At 46.8% G+C, this 22,097-nt stretch overlaps 1 protein-coding gene across 1 annotated transcript in view; it reads right to left on the minus strand.

Moving 5' to 3' along the window:
* Nucleotides 1-22,097, minus strand: part of SF3A3 (splicing factor 3a subunit 3) — a 41,062-nt gene that overhangs the window by 13,361 nt on the left and 5,604 nt on the right. The window contains exons 4-13 of the mRNA XM_033956108.1: nucleotides 20,496-20,601; nucleotides 13,985-14,057; nucleotides 13,060-13,151; nucleotides 12,241-12,323; nucleotides 10,712-10,850; nucleotides 3,597-3,665; nucleotides 2,467-2,534; nucleotides 1,997-2,104; nucleotides 1,814-1,883; nucleotides 793-957 (exon numbers count right to left, since the gene is read on the minus strand). Coding sequence (XP_033811999.1) covers nucleotides 793-957; nucleotides 1,814-1,883; nucleotides 1,997-2,104; nucleotides 2,467-2,534; nucleotides 3,597-3,665; nucleotides 10,712-10,850; nucleotides 12,241-12,323; nucleotides 13,060-13,151; nucleotides 13,985-14,057; nucleotides 20,496-20,601 — 973 coding nt within the window. The remainder of the gene's footprint in view (nucleotides 1-792; nucleotides 958-1,813; nucleotides 1,884-1,996; nucleotides 2,105-2,466; nucleotides 2,535-3,596; nucleotides 3,666-10,711; nucleotides 10,851-12,240; nucleotides 12,324-13,059; nucleotides 13,152-13,984; nucleotides 14,058-20,495; nucleotides 20,602-22,097) is intronic.

Genomic DNA, 22,097 nt, shown 5'->3' on the forward strand with positions numbered 1-22,097 from the left:
TGAGAAAGACATGGGGGAAGCCACTGCTTGCCCTGGATCGGAAGCATGGAATGTCATACTGTTTGGGCTTCCGGAATCTTGCCATTCCTTGGGAGTCTGTATGGAATGTTGCCACTCTTTGGGCTTCCGGAATCTTGCTATTCCTTGGAAGTCTTTATGGAATGTTGCCACTCTTTGGGCTTCCGGAATCTTGCTATTCCTTGGGAGTCTGTATGGAATGTTGCAACTCTTTGGGCTTCCGGAATCTTGCTATTCCTTGGGAGTCTGTATGGAATGTTGCTACTCTTTGGGCTTCCAGAATCTTGCTATTCCTTGGGAGTTTGTATGTAATGTTGCCACTCTTTGGGCTTCCGGAATCTTGCTATTCCTTGGGAGTCTGTATGGAATGTTGCTACTCTTTGGGCTTCCAGAATCTTGCTATTCCTTGGGAGTTTGTATGTAATGTTGCCACTCTTTGGGCTTCCGGAATCTTGCTATTCCTTGGGAGTCTGTATGGAATGTTGCCACTCTTTGGGTTTTGGCCAGGTACTAGGGACCTGGATTAGCTACTATGAGAGTGGGCTACTGGGGTTGATGAACATTGGTCTGACCAGTATGGCTATTCTTATTCTAATTTTTTGTAAACCACATAGATCTGTAAGGTGTTGTTATGTTATGTTAAGACTTCTAGGTGGAGTGTTAATTCATTTTATAATAATTACTGCCTTAAAAGTGCTGGTCCTGTTCAAAGGACTTTTCAGTTCTAAATACTCATTTTCAAGGAGGGAAGTGTGAACAGGAGTTTGGCAGCACCTTGCCATCCCACCCAAGGGGCAGATTTTTGGGGTTGTAAATGATTTCGTTTTCCTCGTCTTCACTCTCGCTCTCGCTAATCTGCTCCTCTTCCTCCTCTTCTCGCTCTTCTCCTGTGCGGGCCTGCTTTCGCTGCACGTTCTCATGTGTCAGGTGTCGCTGTTCCTGCAACCCAGACCAAAAACAAGCCGATCAAACTGGTAGAGAACATGCAGAAAACCACAGACGGAAGCATCTCGTGGGTCAAAAGCAGTTAGCTAACCTGACTACAATATCTAATATTGTCATGATTTGTGTGGAAATGGAAATTTGAAGTCACAAACTAGAGAATGACACAGGGGAAAAAAAAATCTTATCACTGTCCCCACCGTCCCCTTCACCACCCTGTCCCCGCAGCATCCTCTCGGCACTTCACTGCCCTTTGGCAACCCTCGCACGGTCCGTGGATCTCCTTCCCTCCCCCTTACCTTCGCGGTGCGTTTTTAAGGTTTCAGGTTTGTTAAAAGCCGCTGGAGTGTTCGTGCAGTCGCGTGCATGTGTGGGCGGAAGCTTCTCCTCTAACGCAACCGGAAGTTGCGTCAGAGGAGAAGCTTCCGTACGCTCTGGCAGCTTTCAAAAAGACTGAAACCTTAAAATGTGCCGCGAAGGTAACGGGGAGGGAGGGAGATAGATAGATTCGGTTGGGTAGGTAGGAAGGAGAGAGGGGGCCACGCACGATCGGTGACCGCATGCATTCCCTCCCTTAACTGCGTGGACAAGGCCATTCACTGCTCCATGAGGCGGTGGATGGCCTTGTCCCCGTACCTGCGGTGAGCACCTTTTCCCCCTCCACCGTTTTGGCGGGTTACCCGCAGCTACTTGCGGCTAGCCACAGGTAACATTCACCGTGTCATTCTCTATCACAAACCTATGTATGTATCCTTCATGTGGTTTAGACTAGCTATACTGCTCCAAGTTACTAACAAGACTACAGGAAAAGTACAGAACCCTAAAGAATTTGAACAGGAATAAAAACACTTACCCCGAGAATTTCAACATACTCGTATACCTGAGCCTCCAGAAAAGCAATATCTTTGTTCCGCTCTGTGTCCCTGAAAATACAAGAAAATCCCAGAGAGACCTAAGAATTACTCTGAACAATCGTATTAATTACTCTAGCAGGTACCGCTGTGAAAAGGGTGAAACAAAAGCGTTTGTGGATTACCTCTTGGTTCCTTTCGATTTGGGGTTCTTGGCAAACAGGGAGGGGTCAAGGGCTTCCAAGGATTTGCCTTTGGTGCTGAACAGTCTTTGAGCTCTTTCCTCAAGGGTCCTGTGAAACCAGGGTGAGCATACCAATCAGTCTGAGTTGCAGAAAAATATCTAGCTTGCTCAAAGAACATTTGGGCGTTGCTCTAGTCTTGTAAAATGAATGTTCGAGTCCGTTGGACAATTTGATCCCTGCTCTTACGTTTAACAATAAATAAATAAAGGTTGATTAATCATATGTGGTCAGGACATTTACTTCCTTAATAAGGGCAATAAATGGCGTAGGTCATTTCCTGGCACACAATGTCCTGATGTAGAAGTCTTACCCATCAACTCAAGGACTTCCTCAAACTGATAGTCCAGCAAATAATCAAGAAAAATAGGACAACTGTAATCGCAAAACCAATAGAGCAATCACAACTTTACCCTCCACATTTCAGGCCTAAAGCCATTAGAGCAGATTTCAGTCTGTCCAAGCCCAACGATGCCAATTCCTGGTGAGTAAATAAGAAGTAAATTAACCAGACTATCAGTCCGCATCGATCCATATTCTATGAGTATTCCTACAGCACAGAAAATGATACAGACCACCTGGCCTAGCCTGTCTGTCAATCCTTGCAAAATAATAAGTTCTACAATCCTCTCTCATGCTTTTTTGAGTTTAGGTACAGGGGCAAAAAGGTGGGGAACTCTGGATTCAGGCTGGGTAATGGCAAAAAGTGAATATTCAACAGATGGCAACCAGCACTGTTAACTTTTTGATTAGGAAAAGTAGACGATACATTTCCTAGATTAAAGCCAGGCAAATAAGAACATAAGAAGTTGCCACCACTGGGTCAGACCAGAGGTCCATCATGCCCAGCGGTCCGCTCCCGCGACGGCCCATCAGGTCTGTGACCTGTGAAGTGGTTCCTGACCATTTCTGTAACCTACCTCTACATCTACCTGTACCCCTCAATCCCCTTATCCTCTAGGAACCTATCCAAACCTTCTTTGAAGCCCTGTAACGTGCTCTGGCCTATCACGACCTCCGGAAGCGCGTTCCATGTGTCCACCACCCTCTGGGTAAAAAAGAACTTCCTAGCATTTGTTCTAAACCTGTCCCCTCTCAATTTCTCTGAGTGACCTCTTGTACTTGTGGTTCCCCATAGGGTGAAGAATCTGTCCCTGTCCACCTTCTCTATGCCCCTCAGGATTTTGAAGATTTCTATCATGTCTCCTCTAAGTCTCCGCTTTTCCAGGGAGAACAGCCCCAGCATTAAATCGATCGCAGAGCCTGGGTAGTCATAACATTAAAATACCCTGGAAAAATGGAATTCAATAAGGCAATCCAATAAAATAATAAACCATATAAAAATATGCATTGAACAAAGACCCCATAAAAAGAAAAAACAAAGCAGTCTAATTAACTGTGGATAGACGGTGAGAGTGTGAGCATGCACGCATACATATAGACACATCTGTTTTCCAAACAGATGTGTATATATGTTCATGCAAACACAGAACTGTGTGTATAGGTGCATGCATTTTTTATTAACAGATCAAAGCAAACGCACCTCCCAGGATGAGAACGCAGAGAGATCCAGGTGAGCTCCTGCATGAGTTAAAGCGCTACTTGTCTCTTTCTGCAAACATAAAAAGATATTTTTTCGTTGTTAGAAAATACTTTGATATATGCTTTACATATCCTCAAATATGTCTGTTGTTTTCAGGGATTCCCTGTCCTGGCATGTGGCGCAAACAGAGGAGGACTTTAGCTCCTGCATTAGAATTTGGATAGATTGCGTTTCTTTCTGTAAAAGGATTGGTGGGGTTTAGGTGAATTCTCTGAACCTTAAAGGATGAGCTCTGTAGCCAGGCCCAAATCGTTCTTCAAGCCCCTAGAAGTGAGACTGGCTATTGCAAAACTATCAAAGGAGGTGGTTAGACAGAAGAGCTCAAGTGTTTTCTACGATTCTGATCAACTGAACAATCTTCTTCTCGGCCAATGAGTAAAACCACAAAGGGGCCATTTTACGATTCTTCTGTATCTGTTGGCTTAGACAATATTCATGTTTTGTGGAGCAACTGTACCAGTGAGATTAAAGATAAAGCTAATTTCTTATGCCTCGTCAGCCTTGTATTTTCACTTTGGATAGCCTTCTTAGACCTCTTTCTTAAGAGGTAACATTCTTTAAATTTCTGTATTATTTGTTTCTATTATTATTACCCTGAGAGAATGGGAAGTTTCTAGTGATGAAAGGCTATTACAGGTACAATGAGGGATGCAAGTGTATTACATTACATTAGTGATTTCTATTCCGCCAATACCTTGTGGTTCAAGGCGGGTTACAAAAGAAGTTATCTGGCCATTTCCAGAAGAATTGAAGAGTAGAGCGGGTTGCTTCAGAGAATTGGGATGAGTCTTGCGGTGTTAGTTTGTCTTCAAGGATGTCTTGAATAGCAGGGTTTTTATTTCTTTTCTGAATGATTTGTAGTCTGGGGCCGTTATCAGTGAGTTGGAGAGCTGGCAGTCTAGTTTTGCTGCTTCTGTGGCTAGAAGGCCATCGTGGCTACGTGCAGCTAACAGAGAGGGTTAGCAGAGGGCAGAGCGGAGGAGACAGCAAGCCGGTGCAGCGAGGAAAACCAGAGAGAGAGCTAGCAGGGAGAGAGAGGAAAGAGCAGGCAGCGGAGGAGAGTGTAAAAGCAGAGCGGAGGAGGCAGTTAAAGCGGAGAGAGGGCGGAGAAGGCAGCGAGTGGAGTGGAAAGAGGAACGGAGTAACAGAGCAGACTGGGAGAGAGGCAGACGGTACACGGAAGGGGGAAGAGGCGAGAGTTAGCTCCGCCTACCCCTCGACGTCACCAGACTAACTCCCCCCATAAAAGGGGAGGAGCCAACGGCGCGCAGCCGTTCGGCGCGCGGCGAAGGCGAGCGGCAAAGGCGCTCGCCTTAGCGAGAGCGCCTTTGCGAAGGAGCCTTGCGAGGGAACCAGAAACGCCAAGTAATTCACTTTTCTCTTTTCTCGTTTCTCCTTTTTCTATTTTCTCTCTCTTACCCACAGCAGGAGCACACCAGCACTTCACGAGAGCAATGGAGGACCCAGGAACCCAGAGGTACTTTCCAGTATACTGCACAGAGTGTTATATGTACGACTACCTCCCCTTGGGAAGGCGGGAGTACATATGCAGTCGGTGTCAGGAACTGGAGAGCCTGAGGATGGAGGTCGGCAGATTGAGGGTCAAGGTCCAGGAACTCGAGGGACTAGAGGGACTGAGAAACACAGAGGAGACGAACTGGTCAACCAAGGACACAGACGGAGCAAACCCCATGGTGGACCAGGTGAGGGACCTCGAGAGATTCATCGAGGAGGCCTATAGGAGGAAGGTGGAGGAACAGGACCATCAGCTGCACGGACATATGTCGGCAGACGAGACCCAGGATCCACAAGGCGACACCGGGGAAGGACCTAGCGGAGGAATCACGCAAGAGGAGGAGATCGTGATCCACCGGGAACCCGAGGGAGAGACACCACATTACACTGAGGACACAGACCTGAGACAGAGGAGGTTGCTGAGGAAAGGGAAGTCTGCTATTGTGGTGGGAGACTCGATCTTGAGAGAGGTAGATAGTCACGTAGCTGGAGGAAGGGAGGACCGGCTAGTGACTTGTCTCCCAGGGGCCAAGACACGAGATGTCACTGATAGGATCGAGAGGATCCTGGACGGAGCAGAGACAGAGGAGACTGCGGTGATAATCCACATCGGAACGAATGATGTGAGCCGGAGGAACTTCAGCATGGCCACACTGACTGACCAGTTCAGGGCCCTGGGACGAAAGCTGAAGCGGAGTACCCGGAGGATAGCATTCTCAGAGATCCTGCCTGTACCGAGAGCAGATGCAAAGAGGCAGGCAGACCTCCAGGCTGTGAATGCATGGTTGAGGAGATGGTGCCAGGAGGAGGGCTTCCACTTTGTGAGGAACTGGACGTCCTTCTGGGGAAAGAGCCAGCTCTACCGGCGAGACGGCCTGCACCTGAGCACAGCGGGAACTAGACTACTGGCAGCAAATGTGAGGAAGGAGATCGAGAGGGCTTTAAACTGAGGAGAGGGGGAAAGCCGACAGCTGATCTGATGTTGACGCTTCGGACAACAGTATCCAGAACAGATGCTGAACGGGCTGACTGCAAGGAGGAAGTAGAGAGACCGGTGAATCTTATGATCAGACAGCGAGGGAAACACCAGGTAAAGGGAGCTTGCTGGGAGGAGACTAAGGGGCATAGAGACACAGGGGGACTGGGTGGCACGAGGGCGAAAACTGAGTGCAATATAGGGGTGCCACAAGGCGAGGGGGATCAAACAGAGACTCAAGGGATGATAGCCCAGGAGGAGACCGGTAGGGCTAGAAAACCCAGTGGAGAAGCTGGAGATAGGGGTGGCGGAAATGTGGGGAAACCGAAATCTGCGAGAGTAAAGGCTAAGGGTAAAGCAGAAGCACAGGGAACAGGAGAACTGCCCGAAATTCAAGGGGAGGCGGCCCAGGTAAATACGGAGGTGGAGGAAAAACGACGGGACCTGCGGTGCTTATACGCCAATGCAAGAAGCCTCATGGCCAAGATGGGTGAACTAGAGGTCGTAGCCAAGGGGGAGGACCTGGATATAATTGGAATTACAGAAACATGGTGGACAGAGGAGAATCAATGGGATGTGGCGCTGCCGGGGTACAAGCTCTACAGGAGGGACAGGACCCACAAGAAGGGGGGAGGCATAGCACTATATATAAAGGACTCTATCTACTCGGTCGGGATGGATATGGCAAAGAAGGCAGAGGGGCTGGAATCGCTATGGGTCAAATTGCCGGGAAACAAGGGTACAGGCATAAAACTGGGGCTGTACTATCGCCCACCTGGTACGCCGGAGGAAATCGGACACGACTTGGAAGCTGAACTGAGACAAGAATGCAGGACTGGAAGTGTAACAGTGATGGGGGACTTCAACTACCCGGGGATTGACTGGAGTACGGGTCACTCCAACTGCACCAAGGAAACAGGATTTGTAGAAGCTGTGAGGGACTGCTTCATGGAGCAACTAGTCAAGGAACCGACGCGAGGGAGTGCTACTCTTGACCTCATCTTAAACGGATTAGGGGGGCCTGCAAGAGGGGTAGAAGTGGGAGGACCACTAGGCAACAGTGACCACAACACGATCCGATTCACATTAGAAAGGGGGACACCCACAGTAAAGAGGACCGCAACAACTGCGTTCAACTTCAGGAAAGGGAACTATGTTGCTATGAGGGAAATGGTGGAGAGGAAGCTCAAAAACGTCCTTAGGATGGAGACTGTAGGAAGCGCCTGGACCCTATTCAGGGACACCCTGCAGGAAGCACAAAGAATGCACGTCCCAAGTTTCAGGAAAGGCGGCAAGAACAAGCGGTCAAAGGACCCGGTTTGGATCTCAACAGAAGTAAAGAGGGCATTAAACGACAAGAAAGTGTCCTTCCGGAGATGGAAAAAGGACCCAACGGAGGAAAATCACCAGGCGCACAGGAAATGCCAAAAGGAATGCAAAAGGGAAATATGAAGAGGGGCTGGCCAGGGAGGCGAAAAACTTCAAGGCATTCTTCAGTTACGTAAAGGGGAAGCGACCAGCGAGAGAGGAGGTGGGGCCGTTGGACGATGGGGATAGGAAGGGAGTGATCAAGGAGGATAAAGAGGTAGCTGAGAGGTTGAACACATTCTTCTCGTCGGTTTTCACGAGAGAAGACACATCTAACATACCAGACTCAGAGGAGCTCATGAGTGGGGAACAGGCTGAAAAATTAGAACACATAGAGGTAAGTAAGGAGGATGTCCTCAAGCAGATAGACAGGTTAAAATGCGGCAAATCGCCGGGCCCGGACGGGATCCACCCAAGGGTTCTGAAAGAACTAAGACAAGAAATAGCGGGCACAATCCAGCATGTTTGCAACCTATCCTTGAAAACTGGAGAGGTACCAGAGGACTGGAAATTGGCGAATGTCACACCTATCTTCAAGAAGGGATCGAGGGGTGACCCCGGAAACTACAGGCCGGTGAGCCTGACTTCAATTATAGGGAAGATGGTGGAAGCTATGATCAAGGATGGTATTTGCGAGCATATCGAGAGATATGGCCTACTGAGAACAAGCCAGCATGGATTCTGTAAGGGAAGATCATGCTTAACGAACCTTCTGTACTTCTTTGAGGGAATAAGCAGTCGGGTGGACAATGGGGAACCTATAGACATCATTTACCTTGATTTTCAAAAGGCTTTCGACAAGGTGCCACATGAAAGGCTGCTTAGGAAACTGTGGAACCACGGGGTGGGAGGGGATGTGCACAGATGGATCGAGCACTGGTTGTCGGGTAGACTGCAGAGGGTCGGAGTAAAGGGACAATACTCTGACTGGCAGGGAGTTACAAGCGGTGTGCCACAGGGATCGGTGCTAGGGCCGTTACTCTTCAACATATTTATCAATGACCTGGAAAAAGAGGCAAAGTGCGAGGTTATAAAATTTGCAGACGATACCAAATTGTGCGGCAGAGTCAGGTCTAGGGAGGAGTGTGAGGACCTGCAAAGGGACCTGGACAAGCTAGAAGACTGGGCAAACAAATGGCAAATGCGCTTTAATGTGGAAAAATGCAAGGTCATGCATATAGGGAAAAAGAACCCGTTGTTCAAATACAAATTGGGGGGGGCATTATTGGGAGACAGCAGTCTTGAGAGAGACTTGGGTGTGCTGGTGGATGCATCACTGAAGCCATCTGCACAGTGCGCAGCAGCCTCGAAAAAAGCCAACAGGATGCTGGGCATCATAAAGAGGGGCATAACAACCAGGACGCGGGAAGTCATCATGCCATTGTATCGAGCTATGGTGCGTCCACATCTGGAATACTGCGTTCAATATTGGTCGCCGTACCTCAAGAAGGACATGGCAGTGCTTGAGAGAGTCCAAAGGAGAGCAACGAAACTGGTAAGAGGGCTGGAACACTGCCCATACGCCGAGAGGTTGGATAGGCTGGGGCTCTTCTCTCTGGAAAAAAGGAGGCTCAGGGGAGATATGATAGAGACCTTCAAGATCATGAGGGGCATAGAGAGGGTGGATAGGGACAGATTCTTCAGGCTGAAGGGGTCAACAGGCACGAGGGGGCATTCGGAGAAACTGAAGGGAGATAGGTTCAGAACAAATGCAAGGAAGTTTTTCTTCACCCAAAGGGTCGTGGACACTTGGAATGCGCTACCGGAGGAAGTGATCAGGCAGAGTACGGTACAGGGATTCAAACAGGGATTGGACGGATTCCTGAGGGATAGGGGGATCGTGGGATACTGAGAGAGGTGCTGGGATGTAACACAGGTATAGAAAGCAAACCAAGTAATAAGTATAGAAATCCAACCAGGTCGTTCATGTGCAAGACCGGAGGGTTAGGACTTCGATGGGAAGATAAGACTCAATGGGAAACCAAGGTGGCAAGGGGGCCCCTTCTGGTGAATCAGACAGGCCGTGACCTGTTCGGGCCGCCGCGAGAGCGGACTGCTGGGCAAGATGGACCTGTGGTCTGACCCAGCGGAGGCACTGCTTATGTTCTTATGTTCTTATGTACAGTTTTTTTTCATTTGACGTCTCTGATTGGAGGATGCGTGAACGGTTCCGTGGGTTCTCCTGTGTCTGGCTGAAGTAGTTTGGATTAGGCGGGTGTTTCAGTAGGCTGGGCTGTCTCCGTTTATGGTTTTAAATAGTAGGCAGTAGAATTTGAATTGTACTCTTGCTTATATTGGGAGCCAGTGTGAGTCGAGGTATGCCGCCGTGATGTGGTCGTGTACTTGTGTAACCTAAGGGATGTTTATGTAAATTTCTTTAACATAAATTATCATCTTATCACACAACTACAAACTGGTTTGGGACAGAATTTGTTTTCCTTACAAAGAACTGAAGTCTTGAACGCTCCTCTTACCTTCAGCCCATTTTTTAAAATATTGCACATGTGCAACATATCACTTTTAGATTTTTACTGCCAAAGCGTTTGCGGTCGTAACGAGCACCAGGTTCACGAAAGAGAAAAACAAGTGTTTTGTTAACGTATATTTGTAATACTCATGACAAGTGTGCAGTATTCTGAGCTCTGTTTATGGCAGTAACAGCATTTTAACACTACAGAAAATGCAACACAAAGCTTTGCAACTCAGACTAGGAACCTAATTTACCAACTCCTATGATAAATACTGTTCTGTAATCCTCTCAGAATCGGTTCCTAAGGCATATCGGGGCTGATTCTATAAAAGGCATCTAACTTAATTGGCAAAATACCTTAACAGCCTCAATAATTGGTTAAAAAATAATTTAATTGGACTATAGGCACTTATCACAATGTGTTTAGCAGCGCCTAACGCCTAAATGGGCGTTTCTATGGGCGGAACGTGAGTTAGGCAGCGCTAAGCGCGATTCTCCAAAAACGAAGCCCTTTAAAACCCTCACCTACATTTCAGACACCTAAGTTTTTACATGGGCGCTGCTAGCCCAGATTCTGTAAACGGTGTCCAAGCGTGACTGACACGCAGCCAGCACCCTATTCTTAGGTGCCGTTTATACAATCAGCCCCACTGTTTTTCTGTTCCTTCAAGAACCGCAAAATGAAATGGATTTGTTATTTGGCTAGTCATAACAAGAAACAATTACCGGCCAGCCCGGAAATGTCCCAATCTCCCACTTCTTCTCAAAGTCAGTCTGTATCTTTCCAAACAATTCATTCTGATCCAGCAAAGGTTTCACCCTGTCCGTATAATCCTGTAGGTATTCTAGGAGCATCTCAAGGTACCTGAGGGTGTAACAAGCATCGAGAATAAACAAAGGGATTATACAGTTAAAGCTGTACTTTCATAGTAAAGTTTTAAAGGCAAGCACAGGATCCAGGAAGGCTGGTGCTTCCCGTGAGGTTCACCTGAATTCAGTGGTTAGAGCTACAGCCTTAGCACCCTGAGGTTGTGGGTTCAAATCCCTCACTGTTCCTTGTGACCCTCGGCAAGTCACTTAATCCCTTCCTTGCCCCAGGTTCACTAGAGTTCGAGCCCTCTGGGACAGATATGGAAATATGATAAAGTACCTGAATGTAAAACCACTTAAGATATAAGTAGTATATAAATAAATTAAATAGACAGAAATGTCTATTACTAACACATACTTCCCTCTTACTGCTACCACTATTGATCATTTCTATAGTAGCATACAATAGATGGGCCCTGATCAGAAGAGCTTACAATCTAATTTGGGCAGGCAGGGCATCTCAGATTGGGGAGTTTCTGGTAGAAGGAATGATACAATGGATAAAGGAACCTGACAGTGAGTGGGAGTTAAGAGTTGAAACCAGCTTCAAAAAAGTGGGCTTTTAGCTTGGATTTGAAGACTGCTAGAGACGCAGCATGATGTATTGACTCTGGCAGCCTGCTCCAGGCATACGGCGTGGCAAGAAAGAAGGGACAGAGTCTGGAGTTGGCAGTGGAGGTAAAGGAAACAGGTAAGAGGGACTTACCTGATGGACAGAGTTCACCAGGGGGGGAGGGGATGAGTGAGGAGAGATATTCAGTCAGTAAGAGGAGTTTGAACTGTATTCGGAAGCAGATGGGAAGCTAATGAAGTGACTTGAGGAGGGGGGTAATGTGAGCATGGCGGCATTTTGAACAGATTGAAGGCGTGAGAGATGGATGAGCGGGAGACCTCAGAGAAGTATGTAGCAGTAGTCTAAGTGAGAGGTGATGAAAGCATGCATGGGTGAGGGTTTTGGCAGTGTGCTCGGAGAAGTCGGATTTTGTTAATATTATAGAGGAGGAAGTGACAGGTTTTAGCGGTTTGTTGGATCCGAGCGGAAAAGTAGAGAAAGTAGTCAAAGATCACCCCAAGGTTGCGAGTTGACGAGACAGGGAGGAGAGAATTATCCACAGAAATCGAACTTTCAGGGTTTAGGATACCCCTAATAAATACACAAGAGAAAGATTTACACACAGAGGAGGCAACAGGCTTGCAAATATCTCCCTTGTACAATCATTAGGGCTATCCAGAAACCCCAACTGGTTTGTGACTCTGGGGGAGCGGAATTTCAGACCCTGTTTCTACCAACTGAAGGCTCTCAGCTCGGAGCCTCAGGGTACTGCAGTTCCATGCTCTGCCTGTGATCGTGACACTAACAGTCCATTCTATACCAAAGCACTTACCTCTTAAATTCTGCATTTTTTCTCTCCTTAGGAATATCAAACAGCTGATCAAATGTTGATAAATAAGTGATGTAATCAAGTTTCTAAAACAGTAAAAGAAATCATAGTTCAAACCTAACCCAGTGAACCTTCTGAAATGTAAGCACAAGGTAAAAATGAAAATCAGTCATTGTAGGCCTACAAACATACTTTGGTTTTGCTCTTCCTTGCATTTTATCTAGTTTCTAGCTTGCCTTTCATTGGGTTAGGTGAGGGAACCAGAGAAGGGGTCTCGGGGCTGGATTCTACATGAGAATTTGCAGTGAACATCTACCAAAATGTAGGAAAATGAGAAGACGACAATCCTCTATATAAGGCAACCACAGAAAAACAGCTGGAATTTGTTACCAAAATGGTTAACTACTGCTGGGCAGATAGGATGGGCCATTTCCGCCTTTATTTGCCATCTTGCATATTTTCTTCCACAATAATTCTTTTTCTTTTATTTTCCGCTAGTCAAACTCATTTTCTGATCATCTCTCTAGCTAGTATCACTGGAGAAGACAACCATGCACTCTCCCCACTCAACTTCAGCCTTACAGATGCTCACAAAAGCAGAGAACAGTAATAAAACTTTGTAGCATATGTCCAACCATCCAAAAATCTTGTCTTTCCAAATAAAAAGGAAAACGGAAACATGACGGCAGATAAAGGCCCATGCACGGTACGCATTATCTCTTTCTCTCTCTGACAGATCCCATTTGCCTATCCCAGGTCCTCTTGAATTCAGACACAGCTGGTAAAATGCACAAGCATGCGTGAAAGCAAACAGTGACTAACATCAGATCCCTTTAGGTTGATAAACTTGAGGTAACAATCGTGGAGATCCAAGTAGCGGCCGTATCCTTCTTCATCAGTGAATTCCACGAGATCTGGAAGTTGGAAGTACATTAAGACAAACATCAGACAAAATTTGCAACTGGGCTTTATACAGTCAAAGAAAGCTCTACACAGGGCGAGGTACAGTTCATTCTAGAAGTCACAATTGGAAATCACAAATATCAGGCTGGGTTAAGTGTTGCATACTAGGACGCTCGAATCCAGGTTGTGCCTTCTGTTTCTCAAGCCAGCTGTGGATACTAGAACCAATGTCCATGGTTCAAAGGTTCTGGCTGGGTAACTACATCAATGGAGCCAGGCTGACCTATGGCGCCTTTTGGAGCGTAATTAAAACCATACTGTTTGACAGATTCATCTCCTAAACAGAAGCCACACTAAATTTATAAACTTATATTTTCCTTCTGTCTATTTCTTGTGTAAAATGTTGTACCCTCACTTTTTGCATTCTGTAATTCGCCAATTGTCCAGCCCTCTTCGATGTGAACCGCCTAGAAGTTTTCCGACTATGGCAGTATAGAAGAATAAAGTTATTATTATAAAGTTATTAAAGTCAGTGGCCCAGGATAGTTCCAAAAATATCCTGAGTATGTTTGGAAGATGGTGGGGTGGGGAAGAGAGAGAGAAATAAAATAGAAGAAATATCCCCTAGTACTGCGAATGAAGGCGCCAAATCTTTGCCTGGTTCTGACTAAGCTGAAGAGAATAAAAGAACTCTCAAAAAGCAAGAGCTTTCCTAACTCCTAAAGCAGGCCTCTCTCTCTCTCTTGGACTAAAAACACACAAATGAAAGATAAGCAGGTACTCAAACGGTCATGCCAATTTCTCTCACATTCTGCTTCAGCTCTACAGACACATTTTCACTTACTTTGTGCCTCTTCACTGGAGTTCTCTCTTGCTTTCAGGAGTTCTTCAAACTCCAGCGACATCGGAACGCAAATCTTCATTATAGTAATAAAGAGGGAAAACACAGAACCTTAAATGTATTGAACATTTTAGAACAGAGACATGATAGAAGCAATAGCGATTTTCTAGCAATCCCCAAACTCTATTTTATACAGAAAAAACAGTCCATTGTCAGAGTAAATTATGCATGCCCAACCACACTTCAAAATAAACAACTGATGTCTAAGTGTTATGATGCACAATGCCGCAATGAAGACCTAAATTTGGATTTCCAGGCCAGGTTTGTACTCCTTTGACCAGTGTGCCTCCTGAGATTTCAGTTGTGCCAAGACACACTGGCAAGGAGGAGAGTCGATCACGCCAGCTGACTGGCGAGAGGCAGGTTCTGTAGGAGGTCAGCCAGTCCCCTCCACCGAAGCAGGTCATGGCCAGATGGGCCTTCGTGCCACACACTTCTGGGTGCCTTCCGGCCGGAACACTGAATTTAGTGTGCCGCCGGCCAGAAAGTTTGCGAGACACTGCCTTGGACCAACACAGGTACTGTTCACAGTCTTAGAGGTTAAAACGTCTCAGACATTATTTAACAACACCACCTACAGACTAGATAAGGGTGCATGGTATGCTGGGATCTAAAGCGGTGGTTCCCAAACTGTGGGTTGGAACCTCAAATAGGGTCACAGAAACAGGGCTGCTCCCCCTCTTTCTTTGCCTTCCACTGACCTATGCCCAGTAGCAACATTGAGCATGAGGCCTGTGAATCAATGAATATGCCCAGGCCTTACCCTTTTCTCTTCCCTCAGTGCCCTGAACTTCTCCCATGGTTTCCAGTATTACCTCTATGCTGATGACTCCCAGATCTACCTCTCTACACCTGAAATTTCACCTAAAGTCCAAGAAAAAGTCTCTGCTTATTTGGCTGACATTGCTGCCTGGATGTCCTACCATCATCTGAAACTAAGACTGAGCTGCTCCTCCTTCCTCCTATATCCTCTGCTCTTCCTCCTCCTCCTCCTTTCTCCATCTCGGTTACTAATACTGGCATTGTTCCAGTCTCCTCTGCTTGCAATCTTGGAGTCGTCTTCGATTCTGACCTCTCATTTTCTAAGTAAATCCAACCAGCTGCTAAGACCTGTCGCTTCTATCTTTTCAATATCACCAAAATCCGTCCCCTTCCTCTCTGAGTACACTACCCGGACCCTTGTCTAAGCTCTTATAACCTTACTAGATTACTGCAATCTACTCCTAACTGGTATCCCGCAGTGTCGCCTGTCCCCCTTGCAATCTGTGCAAAACTCTGCTGCACGACTCATCTACCAACTTCGCTACGCTCATGTCATCCCTCTCCTTAAGTCACTTCACTGGCTCCCTATCTGTCATCGCATAAAGTTCAAGCTCTTATTGCTGACCTACAAGTGTTTTCATTCTGCTGCCCCTCAATATCTCTCCTTATACACCTCCCAGAGTACTCCGTTCCTCAGATAAGCTGCTTTTAATGTTACCCTTCTCCTCCACTGCCAATTCCAGACTTCGTTCCTTTCATCTAGCTGCTCCCTATGCCTGGAATAAATAACCAGTTTGTCCGTCAAGCCCCTTGCCTTGTTTAAAAGCAGACTGAAATCCAACCTTTCTGATATAGTTTTCAAACTTTAACACTACTCCTCTACCCTCCAACCCAGCCCGTTGATTAACCGTTCCCCTTAACTGTATCCATGACATCCTGTTTGTCTGTCTTGTCTGTTTAGATTGCTTACTCTTTGTTACTCTGTGCAGCGCTTCGTGCGTCTGGTAGCACTATAGAAATAATTCATAGTAGAACACCTGGGTCTGTGAACACACCATGACAAATAAGGTCCAGTGCTAACTGCTGCCTTTGCTTTGGAGAAGCGGAGGTCTGATATTTTGTTCCATCATCATCTGGGGGGTCACTTGAATTTTTCAGTGTTTAAATAAGGTCAGACTAGATGGGCCATTTGGCCTTTATCTGCCGTCATGTTTCTATGTACTGGATAAAAGTAGAAAGTAGTGTTCTACAGAGAGCTATGGTTCGTGGGTCAGAGACGCACACTCTTGTTTTATTACTTAACTAGTATTTTAGCCTGTTACATTAACGGGTGCTAGAATATATGTCTGTGTATCTTTGTTTCTGTCTCTCTCCCTGACCCCCTTTGTCTGTCTGTCTTTCTGTGTTTCTCCCTGCCCCCGTGTCTTTCTTTTTTTCTTTCTATCTGTCTTTCTCCCTGCCTCCTATGCAGCAGCATTTCTCTCCCACCACTTCCCTGTGCAGCAGCCACAGCAGGATTCCCTCCCCCTCCATTTCCCTCCCCCCACACCACTTCCCTGTGCAGCAGCAGCGTTTCCCCTACCCCCCTTCCCTTCCCGTGGTCCCAACTAACCTTCCAATTCCAGCAGTGTCTGCAGCACTCTACACACTGCTGCTTCGGGGTCTTCTACTGCCCAGCAAATCAGGGCAGTAGAAGGCCCCGAAGCAGCGTGTGTAGAGTGCTGCAGACGCTGCTTGAATCGGAAGGTTTCAGGACCCGCAGCCCTTGCCGGACCTGAAGCGATCTCTGGGGGTTTTTTTTACGCGGGCCCAGCCGGAGCAGAAGCCTGGGAGGCAGCAATTAAAGTCCGTTCCAGCCCCCGCTGACATCACCCTGGCCAGTTCACATCCTTCAGACTGCAAGAGCCGCCGTGTCCGACAGTCTCCGCACCGCTGCACGCATTTGCACTCCTACCTTCGGCTCCCACCAGCTCACGGAAAACAGGAGCACGCAGGTGGGAGTGCGCATGCGCACTTAGGGCTTTATTATATTAGATTATTGTTACCCGCCTAGAGTTGCAAACAGCAAGGCTAAAACAGAGCTTTTCAACCCAGTCCTCAGGGCACACCACGTCCCATCGGGTTTTCAGGATATCCACAATGAATATGCATGAGACTGGCATAGCAAGGAGGAAGTGCAAGCCAATCTCTCTCATGCATGTTCATTGTGGATAGCAGCACAAGCAGCAGACCAAACAACATGGAAATACAAAGTTTATTAAATTGGAGCACCCGACGGGGCCATGTTTCGCCCTAAGGCTGTGTCAGGGGTCAAGACCAAGGGCTCCTTTTACTAAGCTACGCTAGAGGTTAGATGCTAACACCTCCATTGAGCTGGCGTTAGTTTTTCCGCGTAACGCGGGGGTTAGCGCACGCTACAAATGCTACCACAGTTTAGTAAAAGGAGCCCTAAAACAGGGCTCCAACAAACTTTCCCCTAAAAGCCGATTTCTCACACAAACACAGACAGCAAATTCCACAGAGTGGCAGCATGTTGAGGGGAAATGCCTTAGGGCGAAACGTGGCTACGTTGGCTGCTCAAATTTAATAAACTGCATTTTTCCATATCATAGTAACATAGTAGATGACAGCAGATAAAGACCCGAATGGTCCATCCAGTCTGCCCAACCTAATTCAATTTAAATTTTTTAATTTTTTCTTAGCTATTTCTGGGCAAGAATCCAAAGCTTTACCCGGTACTGTGCTTGGGTTCCAACTGCCGAAATCTCCGTCAAATCTCACTCCAGCCCATCTACACCCTCCCAGCCATTGAAGCCCTCCCCAGCCCATCCTCCACCAAATGGCCATATACAGACACAGACCGTGCAAGTCTGCCCAGTAACTGGCCTAGTTCAATATTTAATACTAGTGTTTAAGCCCGTTACATTAACGGGTGCTAGAATATATGGCTGGCTGTCTTTCTTTATTTATGTCTCTCTCCCTGCTCCTGTCTCTTTCTTCCTTTCTTTCTGTCTCTCTCCCTCCTGCAATTTTTCTCTCTCTCTCCCTGGCACCCTTTGTCTGTCTGTCTTTCTTTCTGTCTCTCTCTGGTCCCCTGTCTGTCTTTATTTCTATCTGTCTCTCTCCCTAGCCTCCTTTGTCTGTCTATATTTCTTTCTGTCTCTCTCCCCCCCCCTTTCCTTTGCAGAAGCAGCAGTGATATTTCCCTTCCCCTCCAGATCCCTGTGAAGTAGTAGCAGCATTTTTCCCCCCCCACCCCCCATTCCCTTCGCTCCCCCCCCACCACCACTTTCCTTTACAGAAGCAGCAGTGATATTTTCCTTCCCCTCCAGATCCCTGCTGAAGCAGTAGAATCATTTCCCCCACCTCCCATTCCCTTCTCTTACCGTGAGCTGCCCTGCTCCGTTCGGCCCCTCCCCCTTCCCTTCCCGCGTGCTGGCCTGCTGCAGGCTGAAGGTTTTTTTTTCGGCGGCTCTTCTCACGATCCCCATGGTGGCTGATCCTCCTGTTCAAAGCGGCCTGCTGAGGTTCGCGGCCGGCTGTAACGAACCTCGCAGGCCGCTCTCCAACTCAGTAGCATGTACGTGCTACCATGTGGAGAGCGACCTGTGAGGTTCGTTACAGCCGGCCGCGAACCTCAGCAGGCCGCTTTGAACAGGAGCGGTAGCGATTGTTGCGGGAAGGGGGGGAGTCGGCGACGTGCTGTGAACAGGAGCGCCAGCGGCGGCAGGACCATGAGCCCTCCTCCCGCCATCCGCTGCCAGCCGCGGGTTTAAAGTTAGCCGGTCAGGTATTCAGAGCGGCAGGGGGAGGCAACCGGGTAAAGCGCCGTGCCGAGTAGAGGAAGCAAACGCCGTGGCAGGAGAGCAGGGAGTGAGTTTTTCCTTTGCGTTTGTTGGGGGGGGGGGGGTTTGAACAGGAAGTAGAGCAGAGGCGTGAGTGAGCTGTTCAGCTTCCCCTATCTGGGCAAACCGCTCTGGCGAAAATGGAGTGAAGTGCCGCGTGGGGCCGTAGAAAGAGCGGGGCATGCTGCAGTCTTGGCGGCCACGGACATACGGCAGGGGGAGGCAACCTTTTATTCAATGTTTGCCGGGTAAAGCGCCGTGCCGAGTAGAGGAAGCATTGATTGAGTTTTTCCCTATGTGGAGAAACCGCCGTGGCAGGAGAGCAGGGAGTGAGTGAGTTTTTCCTATGCGGTTGTTTGGGGGGGGGTTGTGAACAGGAAGTCGAGCAGAGGCGGGAGTGAGCTGTTCAGCTTCCCCTATCTTGGCAAACCGCTCTGGCGAAAATGTAGTGAAGTGTCGCGTGGGGCCGTAGAAAGAGCGGGGCATGCTGCAGTCTTGGCGGCCACGGACATACGGATCACGGAAGCACGCTGATAAGACTGCGCATGCGCCGCCTACGGTTTTATTATATAGATTATTTTCTGATTCTAAATCTTCTGTGTTCATCCCACGCTTCTTTGAACTCAGTCACAGTTTTACTCTCCACCACCTCTCTCGGGAGCGCATTCCAGGCATCCACTACCCTCTCCGTAAAGTAGAATTTCCTAACATTGCTCCTGAATCTACCACCCCTCAACCTCAAATTATGTCCTCTGGTTTTACCATTTTCCTTTCTCTGGAAAAGATTTTGTTCTACATTAATACCCTTCAAGTATTTGAACGTCTGAATCATATCTCCTCTGTCCCTCCTTTCCTCTAGGGTATACATATTCAGGGCTTCCAGTCTCTCCTCATACGTCTTCTGGCGCAAGCCTCCTATCATTTTCGTCGCCCTCCTCTGGACCTCTTCAAGTCTTCTTATGTCCTTCGCCAGATATGGTCTCCAAAACTGAACACAATACTCCACGTGGGGCCTTACCAATGACCTGTACAGGGGCATCAACACCTTCTTCCTTCTACTGGTTACGCCTCTCTTTATCGTTTGGTCTGCTTCGTGTTCTGCTGAAAACCCAATGAGACTTGGTATGCCTAGATCACAGGCTAAGTCATCTTGTGGTAGTCTTCTCATTTGAGCATGGTAATCATTAACTATTTACTTTTTGGAGGGGGTGTGGCATCAAAGCATTATTCAGCTAGTGGGCCCAAATTGCCATGTGCTAACTAGTTAATGAAGGATTAATGCAGAAGCCTGTAGAATCTCCTAAACAGGAGGTGGTAAATACTCCTGAGTTATTTGCAGATGCCGTGTGCTAATGACATTAGTGCATGCCTTGCAAATTAAAAAATGTGAAAATGCCACATTTGATGGATGCACTTGAAATGGTCTTAGCGTGCAGTAAAGTCCTGCATTAGGACATGCCAAGCCCAATTCATTACATGGTTTAATTTTTATTATATAAGTAGGGTGGGATTGGGATATATGATATTTGTTTTAATTGGTTTATTAATAATGGATGGGATGGGTGGGGAGGGATTCTTTTTATGCTTTGATGATTATAAGTAAGAATGTCAAGTGATTTGTAAAATTTTTTTTGATTGAATATTATACACTTGTTGTAAGATATGAAAACGAATAAAGATTTAAAAAAATGGAAGACAAAAAAGTACTTGCAATGAAGGCTCATGGCATCAGATACCAGCCTTGATTTCACATGAGTCAGAGAAAATGAAAAACAACATCTAATACAATTTAGAAAACTCTGAAGAGCTGAATTACTAGGTTACTCTGATAGCAAGTGTGTACTCACCTCGTTGGGATGCTTTCTGTGAAACTCTTTTATCAGTTTAAGTCGATTATAAAACTCTCCAAACTCATTTGGTCCTGAAATGGCATTGAGCTCCTCTTTCCTTAACCTAAAATAAAATGAAAAATAAACAAACCAGTTAGAATTCTAGTCTCCTGTCTGTAGTTTTTCTTTTGTTTTATATGCTCAAGATGATGATATGCCCAGGAGTAATCTAAGAAATACCCTCACATTATCAGACCACCATACCTACGTCTGTGTCCGTGGAGCATGCTGTATTTGCCTTGAGGATCTCCATTCCTGAAAGAGAGGTTCCTCAACTGGAGTTTGATATTTCTTTCTAGAGCAGGGGTGTCAAAGTCCCTCTTCGAGGGCCGCAATCCAGTCGGGTTTTCAGGATTTCTCCAATGAATAAGCATGAGATCTATTAGCATACAATGAAAGCAGTGCATGTAAATAGATCTCATGCATATTCATTGGGGAAAACCTGACTGGATTGCGGCCCTCGAGGAGAGATTTTGACACCCGTGGCCTAGAGGATCTATAGTAGCATGGATAGTCAACTTCTGTGCTGTGTCTTAGAGCAATCTTTTTGGTTGGCATGGCTAAGGAAGGGACCTCATTAACAGTAACTTCCCCAATAGCCCAAGGATTAGAGAAGAGGCCTGAGATACATTAATGCATTCTTTCACTTCAAAATTTTTTCTAAATTTTTCATTAAATTGTATTTCTCCTAAAAATTATTTTATGGATTCCTATTCTGTTTCTGGAATACTGAAATAATAATAATAATTTAAAAAACGGGTTATGATTCAGAAGTGACCATGACCCAGATATATTTTAGTTTAAATTTATGATTTATTTTCTACATATAATCTCTTTTTATTTTTAATGTTGTTTTGGGTTGTTGTTTAACACTGTAAGTGGTTTTTATGCTCTATATGTTAATTGTAAGCCTGCATGAACCTTGGAGAGTGTGCTGTCCACAAATATTTGAAATAAAATATAAACAGAAAAAAATAAACCAGTCTTTATTTGGGTTAGAGAGTTGCGAGGGGACAGAAATGCCACCCATCCCTGCCAGTCCCCACCAGGATCCTCTCCGTCCCCACCCGTCTCCACCAGGATCCTCTCCGTCCCCACCCATCCCCATCAGGATCCTCTCCGTCCCCACCCGTCCCCGCCAGGATCCTCTTCGTCCCCACCCATCCCCGCCAGGATCCTCTCCGTCCCCACCCATCCCCGTCAGGATCCTCTCCGTCCCCACCCATCCCCGTAAGGAATTACCTCCATTCCCGCCTGTCCCCATAAAAAGCAGCAATTACTTCTGACAGGATCATCAATTCCACAGTTTCTTTTGTGTTTTCGTTGCTTTTTTCCTTGTGGAATCTCTTTGGTGGAACCCTTTTTTTGTTTTCTGTTCAAGTAATTAACTTATAACCCCCCTCTTTTACTAAGGCTGACGTGTCCATTATATTATATGGACGAATTCTGCTTCCAAAGCCTTCCATCCCTGTGGGAGTCCTGTTGGCTAGAGGGGGGGGTCCTCGTGGGAGTCCCGTGGGTTAGGGGGGATTCCCGCAGGACCCCCGCGGGATTCCCACG

The sequence above is a fragment of the Geotrypetes seraphini genome, chromosome 8 (assembly GCF_902459505.1).
Source record: "Geotrypetes seraphini chromosome 8, aGeoSer1.1, whole genome shotgun sequence".
NCBI lineage: Eukaryota > Metazoa > Chordata > Amphibia > Gymnophiona > Dermophiidae > Geotrypetes > Geotrypetes seraphini.